Consider the following 18,138-nt stretch of genomic DNA (forward strand, 5'->3'; position numbering starts at 1 on the left):
GTGATTTATTAGATAAACAGTAGCATATACCATATACCAAATACTTTTCTCTTTTTGGCTTCTGAGACTGTTTAATAATAAGATTTTATTCTGGGTTGCAATTCCATTCTAGACTTTTCTTGATTAAGAAAATACAAAGGGAGGAAACCCTACCACATATTTAGTGTGTGTGTGTGTGTGTGTGTGTGTGTACATGTGTGTTTGTGGGGGGGGTATGCGTGTTTGTATGCACATGTGTGTGGAAGCCAGAGAGCAACCTCAAGTGTCATTGCTCAGGAACCATCTACCATATTGCTATTTTGTTATTTTGAGACAGAGTGTCTCACTAGCCTAGAATTTGTCAAGTAGTTTAGGCTGGGTAGTCAGTGAACCTCGGGGATCTTTTGTCTCTACTTCCCCAGTGTTGAGATTATAAGCAGATTTCACAGGATGATTAGAATTCAAGTACAAGTTTTAGCAGAACCTGTGGGTGCTAGGGATGGAGTTCAGGTCCTCATTCTTACAAGACCAGCACTTTACAGACTGGGCCAAGTCCTCAGACCCTAACTCTTTGAAATAAGCACGTTCACCCTAAAGTACTGATGGGTAACTGGGAACTGTTGGTCCACTGTCTGCCAGCCTGCAACAGGTCACAGACTATGTGGCTCTTGATGTCAGGTGTCTGGACACTCAGGACTCACAGGGGAACCACGACTTTTTCTTCTCTTCTCCCGTCTGTCCCTTAGAATAACTTCAGAATTAGGAAAAGTCACATGAAGGAACTGACTACGGTGGCTCATGTCTGTAATCCTGGCATTCAGGAAGCTGAGACAGGAGAATTGCTATACATTCACAGCCAGTCTGGAGCATAGAGAAAGAGAGAGCCCATATCAAAAGCAGAAAACCAAGCAAAGCCACCAAGAAGCATGGGAAGCCCCAAATCTCCTTCACCCAGGTCTTTCTGTTGTCCACACCTAAAATAGCATGGCACCGTTGTTAAAAAAGCAAGAAGCCACCACTAATATATTATTATTAACTGAACTTTGGATTTTACTTGTTTCATATTTCCCACCAATGTCTTGTTTTGGGATCTCATCAAGAATATGACATTGCCATCTGTGTTTTTTCATTTTAAGTTGATCGGTGTTAAAAAAAAAAAAAGCACCACTTTTTTTTAAGAAGTAAGAGAACAACAACAAAAAAAAACCAGTGAACTCTCATGGGATGAGCCAGGGTTCGAGTATAATTCTCAGCAGACCATCCTTCTACTGGAGGCCGTACGGCTGGAGGAAAAGAACTTCTGAAGGAAAGTGACTAGAGAAATACTCTGCCAGTAAAGTACCTGCCACGTAAGTGCAAGGACCCAAGTCATGGCTGTGTAATGAGCACCTACATCAAAACCTGGAATCTCAGCACTGGGGAGGCAGAGACAAGAGAATCTTTAGGACTCACAGAGCCCCAGGTCCCAAGGGGAGACCCTATTTCAACAAACCAAACAAGGTAGATAGAGCCCAGGGAAAAACAAGATTTAAGATTGTCCCAAGGTCTCCACAAGCATGTACACATTCATAAATACATACAAATACACACACACACACAGACACACACACACGCACACACAGTCAGGTTGTCAATCACATGTATACACACACACACACACACACACACACACACACACACACACGATACCAGAGTGAGGCCCATCTGGGTTTAAGACCCACTTTCTGTTTTATTTACTGGTTGTAAGTCTGGAATACCTTGGTACTACCGGGTCTTAGTTTTTCATCGTAACATTGGAACAACCTCTCTGCCTCACAGGGCAATAGAGATGTTTATAAATAACATATGTGAAGTGCTTGGGCCATGATAAATACTCATTAAACGGGAAATGCCATTATCATGGCATTATTGTTAGGTGGGTCTTTAGCACTCGGGAACTTGATGTCTGGCCATTTGCTGTCCAGAACATAAATCTCTCTTGTAAAACTGATATGTAATTTTCAGTCCACCGGCTGAGTGTGGGATAACACTTCAGACAGGCAGCCTTTGGATAAGTGTCCCTAAGCAGAGAGCCATTTGCAAATGAATCTAGGAAACACACAGGCGCTGTCTGGCTTCTGTTTGTAAAGGAGGCTCTCTACCAACAGGCATTGACATTGTCCTGCAGGAACATTTTAGAAAATAAACATCTAAGAAGTCTTTCTCTCTGTGTCTCTTTCCCCAACCCCCTCTCCTTCTCCTATGTGTGTGTGTGTGTGTGCTCACATGTATATGTACATAATTTTGAAAGAACCATTAGTATTTTTTAAGTATTCCTGACAAAGTTTTGGTTCTATTTTCTGTGACAAAAACCAAATGACCATTGTGTAACATTAATGCAGCCTTTTTTTCTGGTGTTTGTCCAGGTATGCTGTATGGAGTGTCCTCCTCCTCTTCATCCATTTCTCCCACCCTCCCTCCCTCCCTCCCTCCCTCCCTCCCTCCCTCTCTGTCTCTCTCTCTCTCCCTCCTTTCCTTTCCTTTCTTCCTTCCTTTCTTTCATTTTTTTGCTAAGATACAAGAGAGTTTTGTGTGTGTCATTCTCAAAAATGGTACTTAAAAGTAGGTCAGGAAAAAGGTCATAAAAATAGGTCAACCGCCATAAAATGGAACAGATGGAAGCAGGGTTCAACTACATAGACTTCCTGCTTAGACTCCAGAGGCTCCAGAGGTCTGTCCTGAGAAGGACCCAGGGGCCAACTGGTGGGGCTGGTGACACCAGGTGCTCTGTTGTACCAATCACAGCCACAGGAAAAGAGAGTCTCCAGGTAGGACCACGTAATTGATGCAAACCCAACAGTGAAGATGAAGCCTGACATGCAGCTTCTGCAGGGATGAGTAAGCATCCCCTTCCCCACTCCAGACAGGTGAGTAAGCGAGTGGTTTCAAATAGCAAAACCACACTATTGGATCATGCTGTCGGCATTTCGGTGCAGAGGAACTGATGTGGACTCCGACTTGCACCCAGGCCCCCACCTGGAGTGCCACCACAGCCTCATTCCAGATGATGAAAAAGCACCCAACTGGCTTAGACGTCGGGGATGGCTGTCACCGGACTTTAACAGTCTCTAACTTAATGACACCGCAGCGTCCTGCCCACCGTCGATCCTTTTTCCATAAGGTACACAAGACTGTCTGCATCACATCCCCTAAGAGACATGGGGTTTGCCTGATGCTGAAGGATTCTGATTTCTCAACACTAGATTTTGTAAGGTTTCTTGGCATCCTACCAGGTGGAATGGGCTCTCTAATACATGAGGCTATGACAAAAAAAAAATCAAATTTGATTTTGTCTCTGAGGCTCTGTCATGTGACTTTCTGAGTTATTACCAACACACATTTCTGGTTTCAAATTATTCTGACTCAGGCTCTCATCTAATTTTTCCATTGTTGGCAATATCCTCAAGTAACCACAAGCTTATCCATTGTCTGATTACTAGAACAAAACACGGTTTGAGGTTGTTTGGAGCCTTAGGAGAGTTTCATTTTGTTAAAAAAAAAATAGTACCAGAAGTAATAGAGTTAGTTAAAAATCAGGGGGTTTCGAATATAAAACACGCACAGATTGCAGCTCTGTGGAAATCAGGTCTGACTTGATTTGCGATGGTAATGGGCCTTAACTAGAATAATTAGGAAGGCTATTGGGACAGTGGCTTGGGAGAAATGAAATATTGTCCACTTATCTTTTTGGACCTCATCAGTAGATACACTTCCAGAGAACCACCCCTGTTGAATTTGGATCAGAAAATGATGATTAAAAAAAAAGGAACATTTGTAAAGATCCACAGAGAAACATGGAAGCACAGTGGCTCACATATATGCTCAACCAGCAATTTCTGCCCTTAAAAAAAAGGAACATTTGTAAAGATCCACAGAGAAACATGGAAGCACAGTGGCTCACATATATGCTCAACCAGCAATTTCGGCCCTTCGCTGTGTCAGCTCTGGTCACGGTGTGGTCCTAACAGAGCGTGGTCCAGACAGGGGCTGACACACGCATCCTCGTCCTGTATGGCAGACAGGTGTGCACAGTCATAATGACCATGGTTAGTGGTCAGCCTCAGAGGAGCAGTGCCTCGACAGGAAATGGAAGTCTTCACTCACCCAAGTGTAGGAAGACGTTCCAGAACTGGTGCTGCCTGGGCTGGGGCCTGTGAGGCTGGCCTTGGAAGGTTACACGGGAAACCATCGCACGGTCGGTGTTTTGACGATGTGACTGGGATTAAAGGCTTTGGTGGGATGGGGACACCAGCTTGGGTGTCGGCTAATCCCAGGAAACCTGTGTGCTGCATGAAGGAGAACGGAGCTGATTCTGAAGTCCGCAAGGACCCTGAAAACCTATCAGCTCCTCACTGGCGTTGGAAACGGCGGGACCACAGTAAAGGATCCTGCTGCATCTGGAGTTGGTAGAGATGATCAGTTCAAGATCCTATGCTGCGGGAATACCTTCCGCTGCTTCAGCCAATAGTCGCTGAAGCACGAGCCCACAGTGCGGGAGCGTCTTCCGCTCCGTCAGTCAATAGCCGCTGAAATACCAGCCCCCTGGGGCTTGGTATATTTCTCTTTAAAAGAAGAGCGGCAAGCCTCGGCTCGGCCTCTTGGTTCTGGCGCTTGGTTCCTGCTCCAGCGACCAGGCTCCTTTCCTGACGGTTTGTGTATATGTAAGTTTTACCCCCCCAAAATAAATATCCCCTTTGAAACCTAACTGGTGTGGGATTGATTCACCATTAATCCTAGACTGGAGCGTTAGAGGAAGAACAGCTGGCACAACCCTAAAACCTCTGGATGTCTTGTTCGTCTGAGACAAGGTCTCCCAGTGAGACCCAGGCTGACCTCAAACCCATAGCAATCTCTTATTTCAGCCTCCTGAATTCCAGTATTATGGACAAAAACCCGCATCATGGGGTGTCTGGGTGTCTTTTCTGCCTGTGTCTATGGGAGGGTTAATGGGAGGAAGGGGCCCCAGATAAGCAAGTCCAGCAGGATGCAGAACGGAGGGAAATGTTGCCCATTGCTGAGATCCAGGAAATGGACTGAAATACCTTTTGTGAAGTCCAGTCTCTCTCTGTCTCTCTCTCTCTCTCTCTCTCTCTCTCTCTCTCTCTCTCTCTCTGTGTGTGTGTGTGTGTGTGTGTACCACTAGCAAGCCAGTCAGCAGTCAGGGTACGATTTGAGGCCCACCCAGAGAAGCAGTGTCCCCAGAACTGCCTGTATTTGCCTCCCCCTTCCAAAGTGGCAACTAAGCCAGAATTGCACAGAGGAGTTAGTGGTCTTTGCTGCAGAGATCATAGCACACAAGGCAGCCCTAGGTCTCCATTGGCCTAGTGTAGACCCTTCCGGGAGCTCTGGGACCACATTTGGCTTTCTAACTTGAGAGAAATCAGGATTCTGGAACAGGCCCAGAGGACAGCAAAAATCCTGCCTGTGGAGTATGAGAAGGTCGGTCTAGAGGCGTGTTTGAGAAAATGCCTAAAACAGCAAGGGTGGGGTAGGAACTGAATTCGTATTTCAAGGGCAGGGATTAAGAAGTAATCATTCTAATTTGCCACCAGATAGATCAGGTAAGGAAGGAATTTCCTCACAGGTCTGAGACTTGGCCTTCCCAGCAGTTTCTGTAAAAGAGATCCTGCCTCTTCCCCTAGGAGACAAAACCTGCTGGAGACCAGACATGGAGACCCTGACTTAGTCCCAAAATTCTTTCAAGTTTTCCTTAGCTCCAACAAACTCCAGCTTGCCTGACCTTTGGGAGCCCATGTGACCTTTTGAGGAACACAGGAACTCATATTCAGTGCTCAAGAACGAGGGGATGCCCCTGGAGGAGACAGAAATCCTGGGGCTAGAGGCAAACACAGGCATGGATGTTTGCTTTGGTAAATGTGTGCTCTTTATTGTGGTATAACAGGTTACTTACCTACCCTTCAAAGAATCTGATAATTCAAAACACCAAGTGCATCATCTCATGGGCAATTCTGGGCACCAGGAATCTGAAGATAGCTAAGCTGAGGCATGACTTTGGATCCTTCCTCAGGCTATAGTCCTGAGCCACTGTCACCCAAACACTCGAGACTGGAAGAGTCCCGTACAGAATAGCTCATTCACGCCACACTCAGATCCTGCTTCCTGACTTAAGTAAGGAAAGACTTAGGATTCACACATTCCAACAGTGTCACCAAGACCCAAAGGGGCTGCTCTGCTCATGCTGGTTTAAGGAACGAATATCATTGAACATCTGGATCATTCTTGCAATCCCATCTCTTTTTGTGGATATCCTGTTTGCCTTTCTACTCATTTTTGGGAGAGTGGGAGTCTCAAGGCCGAGAAAGTCCAAGTGGCAGGAGACACCTAAATACAGACGGGGTGCCCTTTCCTTCTGTCGACTTTCCCTCAGCATCTGTGAGTACCCATCCACCATCATCCTACTTACGTACTGAATCTGTGTGGTAATGGACTCTGGGGGTGGAAGGTCAGGGGTTGCATCTGCCTGGAAAAGACTCCCTGGGGGCAGTCTGTTGAGGTGAAGACCTGGGTTCTAAGAAGGAGAAAATGTTCTAAGACAACATGCGTAGAAAAATGGATGGTGTTTGCTACAGGCTGAGAGGAGCAGGGATTTCAGTTTAAGAGATGGAATTAACAAGATTTCCAAGAATCTCAATTGCGGGGCCTTTGTGTTTGTTTACTTTTGCAGCACGCCTTGGGAACTGGGCTGGGAGAGAGAAGCTGTGTTGTGAGCTATCTCAAGTTCCATCAATAGGTCAAGCTGCCCATACTGGAGAGGCTGCCTGTAAAATCTCAGCTCGGGAGAATTTGCCTCCGTGTTTCCTCTCCTTGTACTCAATGGGAATTGAGCTAAATGCAAGCTTGGGTAAGAAATAAGTGCCCCTGCCCCCTGTTCATTGTGAATGCCCAGGCTGTTAGACAAAAATAGCACACAGGAAACAGTATTGCAAAGGTCAATTCTTCTAGAAAGGAAGGGACAACACGCCATCTATCTGAAATTTTAATGAGTGGATTCTGGCCTCTGACCCCACACCATTACCTAACAATCCAGTATTGAATGCCATGTCGGCTTCCATTTCCTGTGAATGAGGAGGCAGAATTCCCATCTGAAGGCAGACCATCTGCCGGAGGCCAGCATAGCTCTCTGCCTAGCTGGCTGCAGTTGATGTACGTGAAGTTTTTATGGATGGAGTGGCAGCCAGGCCCATGCTTCACAGCCACGGTGAATAAGAAGGCTGGGAAGGCAGGACTTGGGGCTAGCGTTTTCTATTTCTCTTTCTGCAATGAGTGTTTGGTTCCGTTCAAACACCAAGGACAGTCTTGGGGCACATTTGGCCTTTTGGAGACGGCTCTGCCAACTTCTGCTTTAAAAGAAGAGAAGTTTATTATTATTATTTCTTACAGTAAAGAGCAACAGCCGAGTACTAAACAGCAAAAAGAAACCAATATTAAGTGAGTGTATAAAGCCCCCCAGCACACATGAACAAACCATTTCTGTGATCAGTGGTTTGGGCTAACCGCTGAGTCCGTCCTAAAGCCATTATGTCCTGGTGACCTCAAAGGAAATAACTTCCAAGCCCTTTGCTTGGTGTTTCTGCTCTACAGAACAGCAGGATTACATAAATCTGCCCTTCTAGATCTTTCTCAGCAGAGCCCAAATGTAAAAGGCCCAAAGGAGGGATGTCTTTCCTGAGTACCCTGGGGAGCAGGTGGGTGGGAAGTCTTTTGTATTAGGTCCTCAGGGCTAATACCTCCCGAGAGGTATGGCTCAGCCTACACTAAGAGGGAAGGTTGGAACCCAGGGCCAAAGGCATAGGCTGCACCAAAGACTGGGTCTTCACTGTGTGGCTGCAGGAAAGCCACCTGGCATGTCTGTACATTGAAGTGATATGTAGGTGACATCTCTTTCACAGATTATAAAGATCATACGTCATGCATAATAGTGTAGTAATCTAATGTGGTTATCATGTACACACTGCCCAGTCACGGTGGTTTGCTGGATTGTACTCGAAGACTGAAAAGCCTGCCAGACATGGCTGTGTACACCTTTAACCCCAGCACTTGCAAGGCAGAGGTAAGCAGATCCTGGTGAGTTCAGTGCCAGTGTGGTCTATATAGTGAGTTCCAGGACAGCCGTGGGGCTGTATAGCGAAACACCATTACAACAGAACGAAGAGCTAGAACAGCCTTTGAAGGTGAGAGCTGTTTCTCTACAGCTTGATTTCCCAAGTCCCTAACGTAACATTGTCAATTCTGAATGAACACAAGGGCGTACATACAAGGCTGATTTTTCAAATGGTGCCTGTTCCCGGGCCTTGTTTCCAACTTGAGCATGAAGTCACTCACTTTGTAAGGTCCTGTGTCACAAGTGAAGTGAGAGACTGCCACGGACCACTGTTGGTGGAAGGCAGCCTTCCAGGAGAGAGGAAGGAACCCAGCCTTCACCAACCCCATTCCGCTCGTGCTGGGTAACTGTTCCAGCACAGGGGAGCTTGTAGGATCAGAACACAATCTCTAGGGTTGGCCTGAACCTCAGCTGTTGTATAGTCTTGTTGGAGCTTGGCAAACTGCCAGGTTCTGAGTTCGCTGGCCTGGATTGGGATGACATCCCTCTAAGTCCTTTATAATTCTAAAAAGTACCCAGGTTAGGAACCATGGTGGCTACCATTCTCCAGACGCCTTTTCCCTCTGCCCTGCTCCTGCTGCTTCTCACATAGCTCTCAGGAGGAAAACTGTCAGGCAGAAGATGGGGGTATGGCTAAGGCTCTGAGGTGAAGTGAGACCCTCCATCCCTTTATTGACACTTGCCTAGCGGTGCTCTCGGGGGAGCAGCTCATTCTGAAGACATAAGGGGATGTCCCTGACCAGCCTTGCCCACCACCTTTTTTTTTTTTTTTTTTTTTTTTTGAAGGGAGCAGAATCCCACTTTATAGCCCAGGGTGACCCAGAACTCACGGTGTAACCCCTTGTGTTAGCCTCAAACTTGCAGTAATCCTCCTGTGTCAGGCCCCCAAATGTTAGGATTCAGGGAACAAATCACTAAACGTGGTTGGAGTCTGGATCTCAAACCAGCTTCTTAAGATCACTGAAGTTGGAAGGTATCTGAACCTTTTCCTGGGTCTAGACCACCAAAAGGAAATTCTGGCCAATCTATCACTGTCAAAAACAGAGCATTACACCAAAAGCACTGTGCCTAAGTGCCTGGTGCTGTAAATTCAAACTTATTCCTCAGGTGTGAGGTGCGGGTTTGGGGCCTTGGAACCCGGCAGCCAGAGTCTGCCTGGCTGTGCACCACATCCCAGACCTGTTCCTCGCGTCCCGCCGTTTCCCTGCTAGCCAGCAGCTAACAGCCCAGTCATCCTTTCCAGCCTCAGTCTGGAAAGCTGGACCCCGCCGCCGCGTGTGCTCTTGGCTGCCCGCGCCCAGGCCCCGCGGCCACATCATCCTGAGGCTGGGAAGTGTGCGTTCCCGCGCCGTCACCGCCACGGAGCCGGGTCTACGCGGGCGGCCCGCGCTCGGTGTCCGGGGACATCCTACATCCAGCCGCCCCCGGGAGTGGGCGGGACTGGGGCGGGCAGGGACCCCGGAGCGGTCTCTAGGACCCGCGGGACGCCGCTGGCGGGCGGGGTGCGGGGGAGACGCTAATTTGTTCCGTGGTAATGAGAACGGCGACTGCTGGCCGCGGATCCATTGCACAGGCCCGCCCTCAGATCGCTGGTCCCCGGCGCCAACTCGGACAGGCTGCTCATTTATTGCAACGGTCAAGGGCGGCTCGTGCCAGAGTAGCGCGCGCGCGCACGCACACACACGGGGAGGGGAGAAAGTTTTTTTTTGAAAAATGAAAGGCTAGACTCTCTGCTCCGCGGCCGGGGCGCTGCGTGAGGGGGTCGCGGCAGACTCAGGGCAGTAGGACGTCCCTAGGCTCTGCGCCCGCGTGGGATGCTGCAGCGCTGGCTGCTGGACCCCCGAAGCAGCTGCACGCCAGCCCGGCGACAATGGCAGAGCGCCCGCCGAGGCGCGCGCCCCCCGCCCGCGCCCTCCTGCTGGCCCTGGCCGGGGCCCTGCTGGCGCCCCATGCAGCCCGAGGTAAGTCACCCGTGCAGGCGGCTGCCCGCGCGTCCTCTTTCCGCCACCTGGACCCCGTCTGGGGTCTCCGCGTGCCACCGCCGTGGGGAGAGGAGACGCACCGGGCGCATCTGCGGAACCCCCGGCTCGCGCTTTCAGCGCCTGGACACCCGGTCCCCTGCCAGGTGCCTACTACGGGGGTTGGGGATGTGTGTGTGGAAAAGACACTTGACTTAGGGGCTTGAAGCTGCTAGTGTCTGGATGAAATGCCACAACCTTCCGTCTTGGAGTGACATTGGTTCCTAAGGCTCTCTCACTGTCTTGACAGTTACACGTGTCGCCTGAGAGGGTGTGCGTGGGGTAGTTTTACTGATCCGGTGGGTTGGCGAGTTCCTCCACCCAGCGTCAGAGTCAACCCCCCACAAGGTTTCCTTTCCCCCCACCGCCTTGACACAGTTGAGGGACGCACGGTGGCCACGCAGATGACCCCCACTCCCTCCCCGCAAACAAACACACACAGGTGTGTACCTGCAGCGGTCTTTACTTTTCTTGTTTTAACTGACTTCCTCCCCCATGCCATCCCTAACGGATCTCCTGCTTCACGCCCTAATTGTCAGTAACGATCAAACTTTAGCAGAACTCTTCCGTCCCTCTTACTCATCCTTGGTGATAAATAATCGCGTACATCAAGACCTCGTGTAGAGCGAGAACCCACTTCCGAGTTAAACGAAAGTGCATACATTAAAGGCGTTTTTACAGACTTGTATTTTCCTGAGTTGGATCTTCTTAAAGCCCGGGCACCTGTGGAGCCTGTTTGCATAATGAGAACTCACAGCAGGTGCCTTTTTAAAATTCGGGAGCTTCCCTGGTCACCATCGCTGCTGGCTCCCTTCTGCCGCTAGGGGCGCTGTTCACCAATGAATAATTTTGCGTTGGCCTCAGACTCAGATTTCTGTGATTCTATGTAACAGGCATTTAGGTTTCAGCAGCTAACCCTCCATCGGCCACTGTTTCCAACACGAAACGTTTGATTTCTCAGTTGTCACTGTTACCCTCCACCCCAGCGGGTCTGCCATAAATGTCACCAAATCCCAGCTCCCACAAATATAAATATAAATAATATAAATATACAGTTATAGAGACCAACATGGCAAACTGGTGATTAAATTAAACGATTGCACAATCAAGGTAGTACCAGTGAGAAAGGCAACAACACTGAAGACTAGAGAACTCTGGGACCTGCAGATGAAAACCGAAGTCAAAGGTGTTTTTGAGAGAGTTTTGTACAAATTCCTTTGAAGGTTTGAAGGTGTTACAGCAACTGTACTTTAAAACATGTAAACTAAGTTTCAAAGTATGCCTGAGGTGGTCCTGAACTTGGCACATGCTTCACACACGTAAACAAAAGTCCGAGCACAGCTGATATTTTTTAGAGGCAAATGTTTATTAAATAAAGCTAATAGTGTGGAATTATTGAGGGGGGGTGTTATTACTTCATGGCTGCAGCTTTGGTAGACAGAGCCCTGCCTTGGGATAGAGACAGCTTCAGCAAGGTTTTAAGGCCAACACACTTTTAGTGGCTTTAAGTATTGTGGTTTAATATTCCAAGTTCACGGCATGTTTATACTTGGAGTCTCAGGATCAAATCTCAATCCATGCCCCAAATCGTGTCACTGAAGATGTTTAAAATGTAAACACATGAAGCATTTATTCATGTTGGCAGAAGAGAGGAATCATTACTTGTTGAGGGCTGAGCATATCCTGAATTTGACTATAGCCTCGTTCATTACCATGAGCTCCAGCACAGCTCAGCCCAAACAAGTCCAAAACAGAGTCCTGGATCCCAAGACCTCTTCTCATAGCAATCTTTCCCACTGCAGTGATATCTGCTGCCTTCTCCCATGCCTCATGCTGACATCGCCCCTGAGCCTCCCTTTCACAACATAAGCCACCAACTACAAGGGCGTATTTCCCTCTCCCCTGCTTCTTCTATTTTATGCACCTTCCCATCCAGGCTGCCACCATCATCCTGTCCATCTGTAGCTTACTTACTTGCATTACAGCAGCCATGGAGTCATAGGCTTGCTGTTCCTCTTTTCCTCACGTGGGGTGTTCTCACTGTCACCAACGTCAGTACAGTCTGTTGTGGAATAACCTTTTTTGTACACTGTGATGATGTGTTTTTGCCAAAGTGCCTCTGATTGGTTTAATAAAGAGCTGAATAGCCAATAACTAGGCAGGAAGAGATTAGGCGGGACTTCCGGGCAGAATAAAAAGGAAAGGAGGAATGGAGGCAAGAAGGGAGAGGCCAGGAGACAAAGAGAAGAAACAGAAGGTGCTTGGTGGAAGAGAGGCAATGCCACATGATAGAATATAGATTAAAATAAATGGGCTACTTTAAGGTGTAAGAGTTAGTTAAAAATAAGCCTAAGCTATAGGCCGAGCTTTCATAATTACTGAGAAGTTCCTATGTCAGTATTTGGGCGCTAGCTGGTGGGACTGAGAAAGACTCATTACGGCAGTCCACCCTGAATCAGATCATGTGAGTTTCCTTTCCTGGGTGATACCTTTCCTTGAACCCTTATGTTACTTTTGTGTTCATCTATGTGTATGAGAGTTGTGAGGGGGAGGGGTACATGTAGGGGACAGAAGGCACGTCTCCAGTGTCAGTCCTCAAGTACCACTCACAGTGTCTCTCACTGGCTGGAATGCATCAAGTAGTCGAACTGGTTGACCAGTAAGCCCTAGGGATCTACCCAAAGCTGCTCTTAGCCATGGCATTACAAGCACACACAATTAAGCTGAACTTTTTGTGTGGATTTTGGGAATTGAACTCAGGGCCTCATGGTTGCACAGCAAGCAATTTTCCGGTTGAGCCTATCTCCCTGGTCCCATGAACTGATTATCCTTTAGAGACATGATTCAGCAATTGCTCCAGGGCTATCCTTACCCAAGAGCCTGGAAAGTTCTGTCATATCCTTCCCATATTACCTCATTTCTTTTCTGAGCACATAGCTTTTTCTTCCTTCCTTTAAAAAAAAATATGTGATGTACATGTTCTAGAAATTTCTGAGAAAGAGTATTTGGATGGTACCCATTTTTAGAAATATTTTATGTATACGGATATTTTGCTTATGAGTATGTTCGCACTATGCGCATGCTTTGTGTCATGTTCTGTAGAGGCAAGAAGAGGGCGCCAGATGCCTTGGAACTGGATTCAACAGCCCTTTGTAAGCTGTGGTGTAGGTGCTGGGAATAGAACCTGACTCCACTGGAAGAGCAGCCAGTGCTCTTAACTGCTGAGCCATCTCTCTAGGCCAAGATGGTTCTTTGATAACTTGTGAATGTATGAAGGCTGCTTTTAGTTGCAAATAGCAGAAACTATTCTTGGAGCGTTTTTTTTTTTCTTGCATGAAAAGTCACTATGAAATGAACAGTGTAAGAGTGGTTTCACAGGTTCTACACGCCAGTGCTATAATCAGGGCTACTGCGCATTCTTTGTACCTGCCATTCTGCATTTACATTTACTGCCTTTTGGTCTCGTGCTGGCTGCTGCAATGCTTATTCTTATATCTGCATTCTAAGCAGCAATTGGGCAAAAGAGGCGAAAGGTACAGACCTACAATTGCCCTCTTCTTTCAAGAAAATAGTATTTTTATAAGTCTTTTAGCAGATTCACAGCTCTCATTGGTGGTTTATGATCCAGGATGTTGTCGTGTGCACAGGACTCTGGAAGAGACAATGTGTGCAGCTGTGCACACAGGCGTGTCTAAAAAAACCAGAGATCTACTAGAACACTTGTGTCTCCTGTACCCTTCACAAACACATGCACACACACGAGTATGTGTTTACATGTATAAAACTATTGCCATACTTGATATACAAATATTTTCTTCCTTCCACTGATATTTGGCTTCTATACCTTCCTTGTGGAAAATTCTATTTTTCGAAAAAGCAATGAGGCTAAATAATCTAAAGAAGCCGAACATCTCTCTTCCCCATAAAGATGATCTTTCTCTCTCCCTCTCTCTCTTTTTCTCTCTCTGTCGCTCTCTCTCTCACACACACACATACATACACACATACATATTCATTTGTGTGTATAAATATGATACAGTATATACTATGTATATGTGTATATACATACATCTATATATACATGCAAGGGTAATGTCAACATTTCAGTCTTTTTTCTTTGTGTCTTTCCATTCCATCCTCGATTACTAGTTTTATAGAGGTCACATGTCCTCGGTATTCAATAAGGAATTTCTTTTTTGTTTCTGTACCCACTACCACTTGAGAACATGAGAAATTACTAGCCATACTCATTGTTCATCTTTTAAATATATTTCTTTTTGCTATCCTCTCTTCTACCTGTGATTTTCACATTTTGTGTGGCATGCTTTAGCGGCGTTCTTTCTGACAGTCATGCTGGGAACTCAGCGTGACTGTCAAATTGGGATGTCAGGTTATGAAGTTCTACTTTGCTTTCTCACGTTATTTCTTCAGTGTTTTGTCTTCTTCCTTATCTACTTCCATTCTACTCTTTATTCTATTGGGGGGTGGTTCTGTAACTACCCCCATTCCGTTGAAAGATGTTTACTACCATCTCATTTCCAAGAGTTCTTCCTGCTACTTAAATTGCCTTCGTTTTATGATAATGGCCATGTCTTCTTGTCATGCATACATGGTTTCTGTTAGCTCTCCGAATACATTATTGGATGTCAGGCACTCTCTGTTCACCTCAGGGTCACTGTGAATTTTGAGATGCTTCTTTCCTGCCTTTGGAAGAATCTCTTACTTTCTTCAAACATCTGACTTTCAGTTCACTGTTGCCATTTAATAATGGGATTCTGAGCTGATTGGAAGTTCTGTGTGCTTTCGCGGATGGATTTATTGATGAGGGAAGGAGGCTACATTTTATTGGGAGACCTCCATACAGCATTTGTGCTGGCATAAGTTGTTTTCCTTCGGGCTGATCAGTGTTTTGTTTTAAACAAACAAATAAATCCCCGTATCTCATGCTGGAGGTTTTAGCCTGGCTACAAGGCCTTGTAGAGCGACAGAACAGTGTTAAAGAGAATATTATATTCTCACTTTTGTTTTTACTTAATGTTTCTGTTTTTATTTCAGTCCCTCATGAACCTTTCTCTCTAGGATCAGGCTGCGATGGGAATGGGAACACTTGTGAGCTTAAAAGTTCTGTGCTGCTCTGTCTCCGGGATGCATTCTTGTGTCCTGGGACTATGGAGGCAGGCAGCCACCATTCCAGCTTTGCAAGAAATTTGAAGTTTCGAATTCTCATTTTCCAGGCCCATGCTTGCCCTGAGACTGCACAGGGCCCCTTCCAGGGCTTTGCATGTCCTTCTTGCCTTTAATGGCTTTCATATTCTCCAGGGAGGCCAGGCTCACCTCCTTTCCCCCTCCCTTACTCCCTTCTTCTCTTCCTTTCCCATTGGAAAGGCGCTAGTGACATGCAATAGTTACTTTTCTCTTGCTATGGTAAAACACCATGACCAAAGCAACTTATAGAAAAAATAATCTATTGGGGCTTACAGTCCCATAGGGTTAGAGTCTATGATGGCAGAGCAAAGGCACAAGGCATGGTGGCTCAATCAGGAAGCTGGGGGCTCACATCTTGAACGGCAAAAGTGAAGCCGAGACAGCAAACTAGAAATGGTGGGAGTCTTTAAACTCGCAAATCCCATCCCCAGGAACATACACCCACCATCAAGGCCACACCTCCCAAGCCTACAGAACAGTTCCACAAACTGGGGGCCAAATGCTTTTCATTCAAACCGCCCCAGGACAGGACCGAGACAATGCGTCTTATTCGGAGCTCAGCCCAGAGCCGCTCATCTCCCAAAATATGGGTGCCTCTTCTGACTTTCAATATTCTTCATTTCTTACGGTTATTGTTGTTGCTAGGATAACCATAGCTTTATGGTGGTTTCCAGAGAGACATGGGGTAGCACCGTGCCTCTGCCTTGCCCAGCTAGAAGCCAGCCACGCCTCTGTTACCACAGTTGCCATTCCCTTCCTCCCACCATCGTTTGGCTCCTTCTCTCCCTTCCTTGTGGAAACAAACATTCAATCCATTTTAAAATGTTTTAAAACTTTCTTTTCAAAAAATCTACGGAAACTCAAAGTCAACGTATACCTAATTAGACAAATGCCGCAGCTGTGGAAATTGCACACAAAAATATTTTCAAGGACGGAAGCGCCGTCATTTAAAGAAGTTAAGTAGATTTCTTCCTGCCCTAGATGGGGCTGTAATGAGCTCATAACAGTTGCAAAAAAAAAAAATTTTTTTTTGTATCAGAGTGTCTTCTAGGAGCCTTTTAAAGCTGTGTTGTTCCCACCATGTTGCTTATTTCCAAAGATAGTTTGAGAAGTGTTTCTGAGTGAGTTTGGAGGCACATGGGTAGCCCCCACAACCCTCAGCCTGCACTGCACATGGCCCGCAACCTTCAGCCTACACTGCACATGGCCCCACAACCCTCAGCCTGCTCTACACACGGCCCCACAACCCTCAGCCTGCACTGCATACAGCAGGGCTAAACAGCTCTGGATATCAGGACTGAGAAGTGAGGTGAACACAGTCTTGGTGGAAGGTTTGCATTTCACATAGTTGTTTCATTCTATATGTTCAGTTAGTACTTATGAAACCCAGAGTTTTTATGGCAGCATGGAGATATCAAAAACCACAGAGGGCACCGGAGCCAGGTACCATGCCAAAATCTCATGCAGCTTGTCCTGTCCCTGCCCTCTTCCCATAGCAGTGGACACTGGGGCTTCAGATGGCGTCCGAAGGCCACAGATGTAAGCCCATCTCTCTGCTATCTCATGAGGAAAAGTAGGCCATACCCCATCCATGGTGAACATCCTGTAATCTGTGTACTCTATCTTTGGCATAATACAATGCTCATGGCAGGGAGATTGGCAATCCATCTGATTTTCAGTAGACTTGGTAATGCAGATCAGAGATGCTGCTTTCCAATTCAAATGTGTGCTCGAGCCCTGTGCTTTCAGACAGACCGCTGTTTCAACCTTCCTACTTCCTGCAAGTCATTTTTCATCCTGTTTCCTTGGACTTTATTTAATGCCCAATATACCTTGCCTTCAATTGACAGATGAGGAGGAGAAGCTAAATAATTCAGCTTCATATTGATATTTTTTATCCTTTAAGCTTTTATGTCATCCCAAGGTTATACATTAAGAGCCCAGCTTCCTGGCAACTGTTTTAAAAATTGGGCAGCCTCCTTGGATACGCTGGCCTTCGGCCTGCTTCCTGCCGATGCTTTGCTTTGACCTCTGTTGCTCTTTAGATGGCCCTCTACAGAGGCTGGTGTCCCTGAGCAGAGTATGCTAAGCATCATTCAACATTTGAACCCAAAACATTCTTATGTCATTTGGCACTCAAGGCCAGAGAGGATTTAAACATATTCATTCTCCCCCCCCCCCCCCCCGTGTGTGTGTGTGTGTGTGTGTGTGTGTGTGTGTGGTAGTGGTGGGGTGACTGTCTAAGCTCACTTGAGCTTGGATGTGATCTGAGAACCTGATTTTACTTGTTTGGTTTGTTTTGAATCCTCAGTATCCAGGTAATATCGGAGCTTGCATTGAGATTTTGAATTGTCTCACGATATATTCTTTTATAAGTAAATGAGTTATAACTTGAATCTGTGTGTTCGTGTAGAGCGTGCAGGGAACATACAGAGGAATGCAGATGCCTTGGGAGGCCAGAAGACGGTGTCAGATCCCATGGAGCTGTAGTTATAGGCCATGTGAGCTGCCCAATGTGTGTGCTGGGAAACAAACTCTGGTCCTCTGCTTTGAACCACTGAACCATCTCTGCAGCCAGTCTGTGGTTTAAAGGGTAATTGAGCAGTCCTACTTCTGAGATATACAGTGCTGGTTCCTTTCCTTGACATTGTGACAAAATGCTCGACAGAAGCAACTTGAAAGGGAGGAACTCGTTCAGCTCATGGCTCAAAGGGACTTGGGGTATAGAAACACCAGATCATAAGCAAAGCGGTGGTGGCACACGCCTTTAATCCA

General features: G+C 46.8%; 1 protein-coding gene across 1 annotated transcript in view; it reads left to right on the forward strand.

The window, feature by feature from the left end:
- The first annotated feature begins 9,682 nt into the window (after window positions 1-9,682).
- Window positions 9,683-18,138, forward strand: part of Adam12 (ADAM metallopeptidase domain 12) — a 311,146-nt gene continuing 302,690 nt past the window's right edge. The window contains exon 1 of the mRNA XM_048455333.3: window positions 9,683-10,101. Coding sequence (XP_048311290.3) covers window positions 10,011-10,101 — 91 coding nt within the window. The 5' untranslated portion in view covers window positions 9,683-10,010. The remainder of the gene's footprint in view (window positions 10,102-18,138) is intronic.

Source organism: Myodes glareolus, chromosome 7, assembly GCF_982192425.1.
Source record: "Myodes glareolus chromosome 7, mMyoGla1.1, whole genome shotgun sequence".
In the NCBI taxonomy this organism is placed as follows: domain Eukaryota; kingdom Metazoa; phylum Chordata; class Mammalia; order Rodentia; family Cricetidae; genus Myodes; species Myodes glareolus.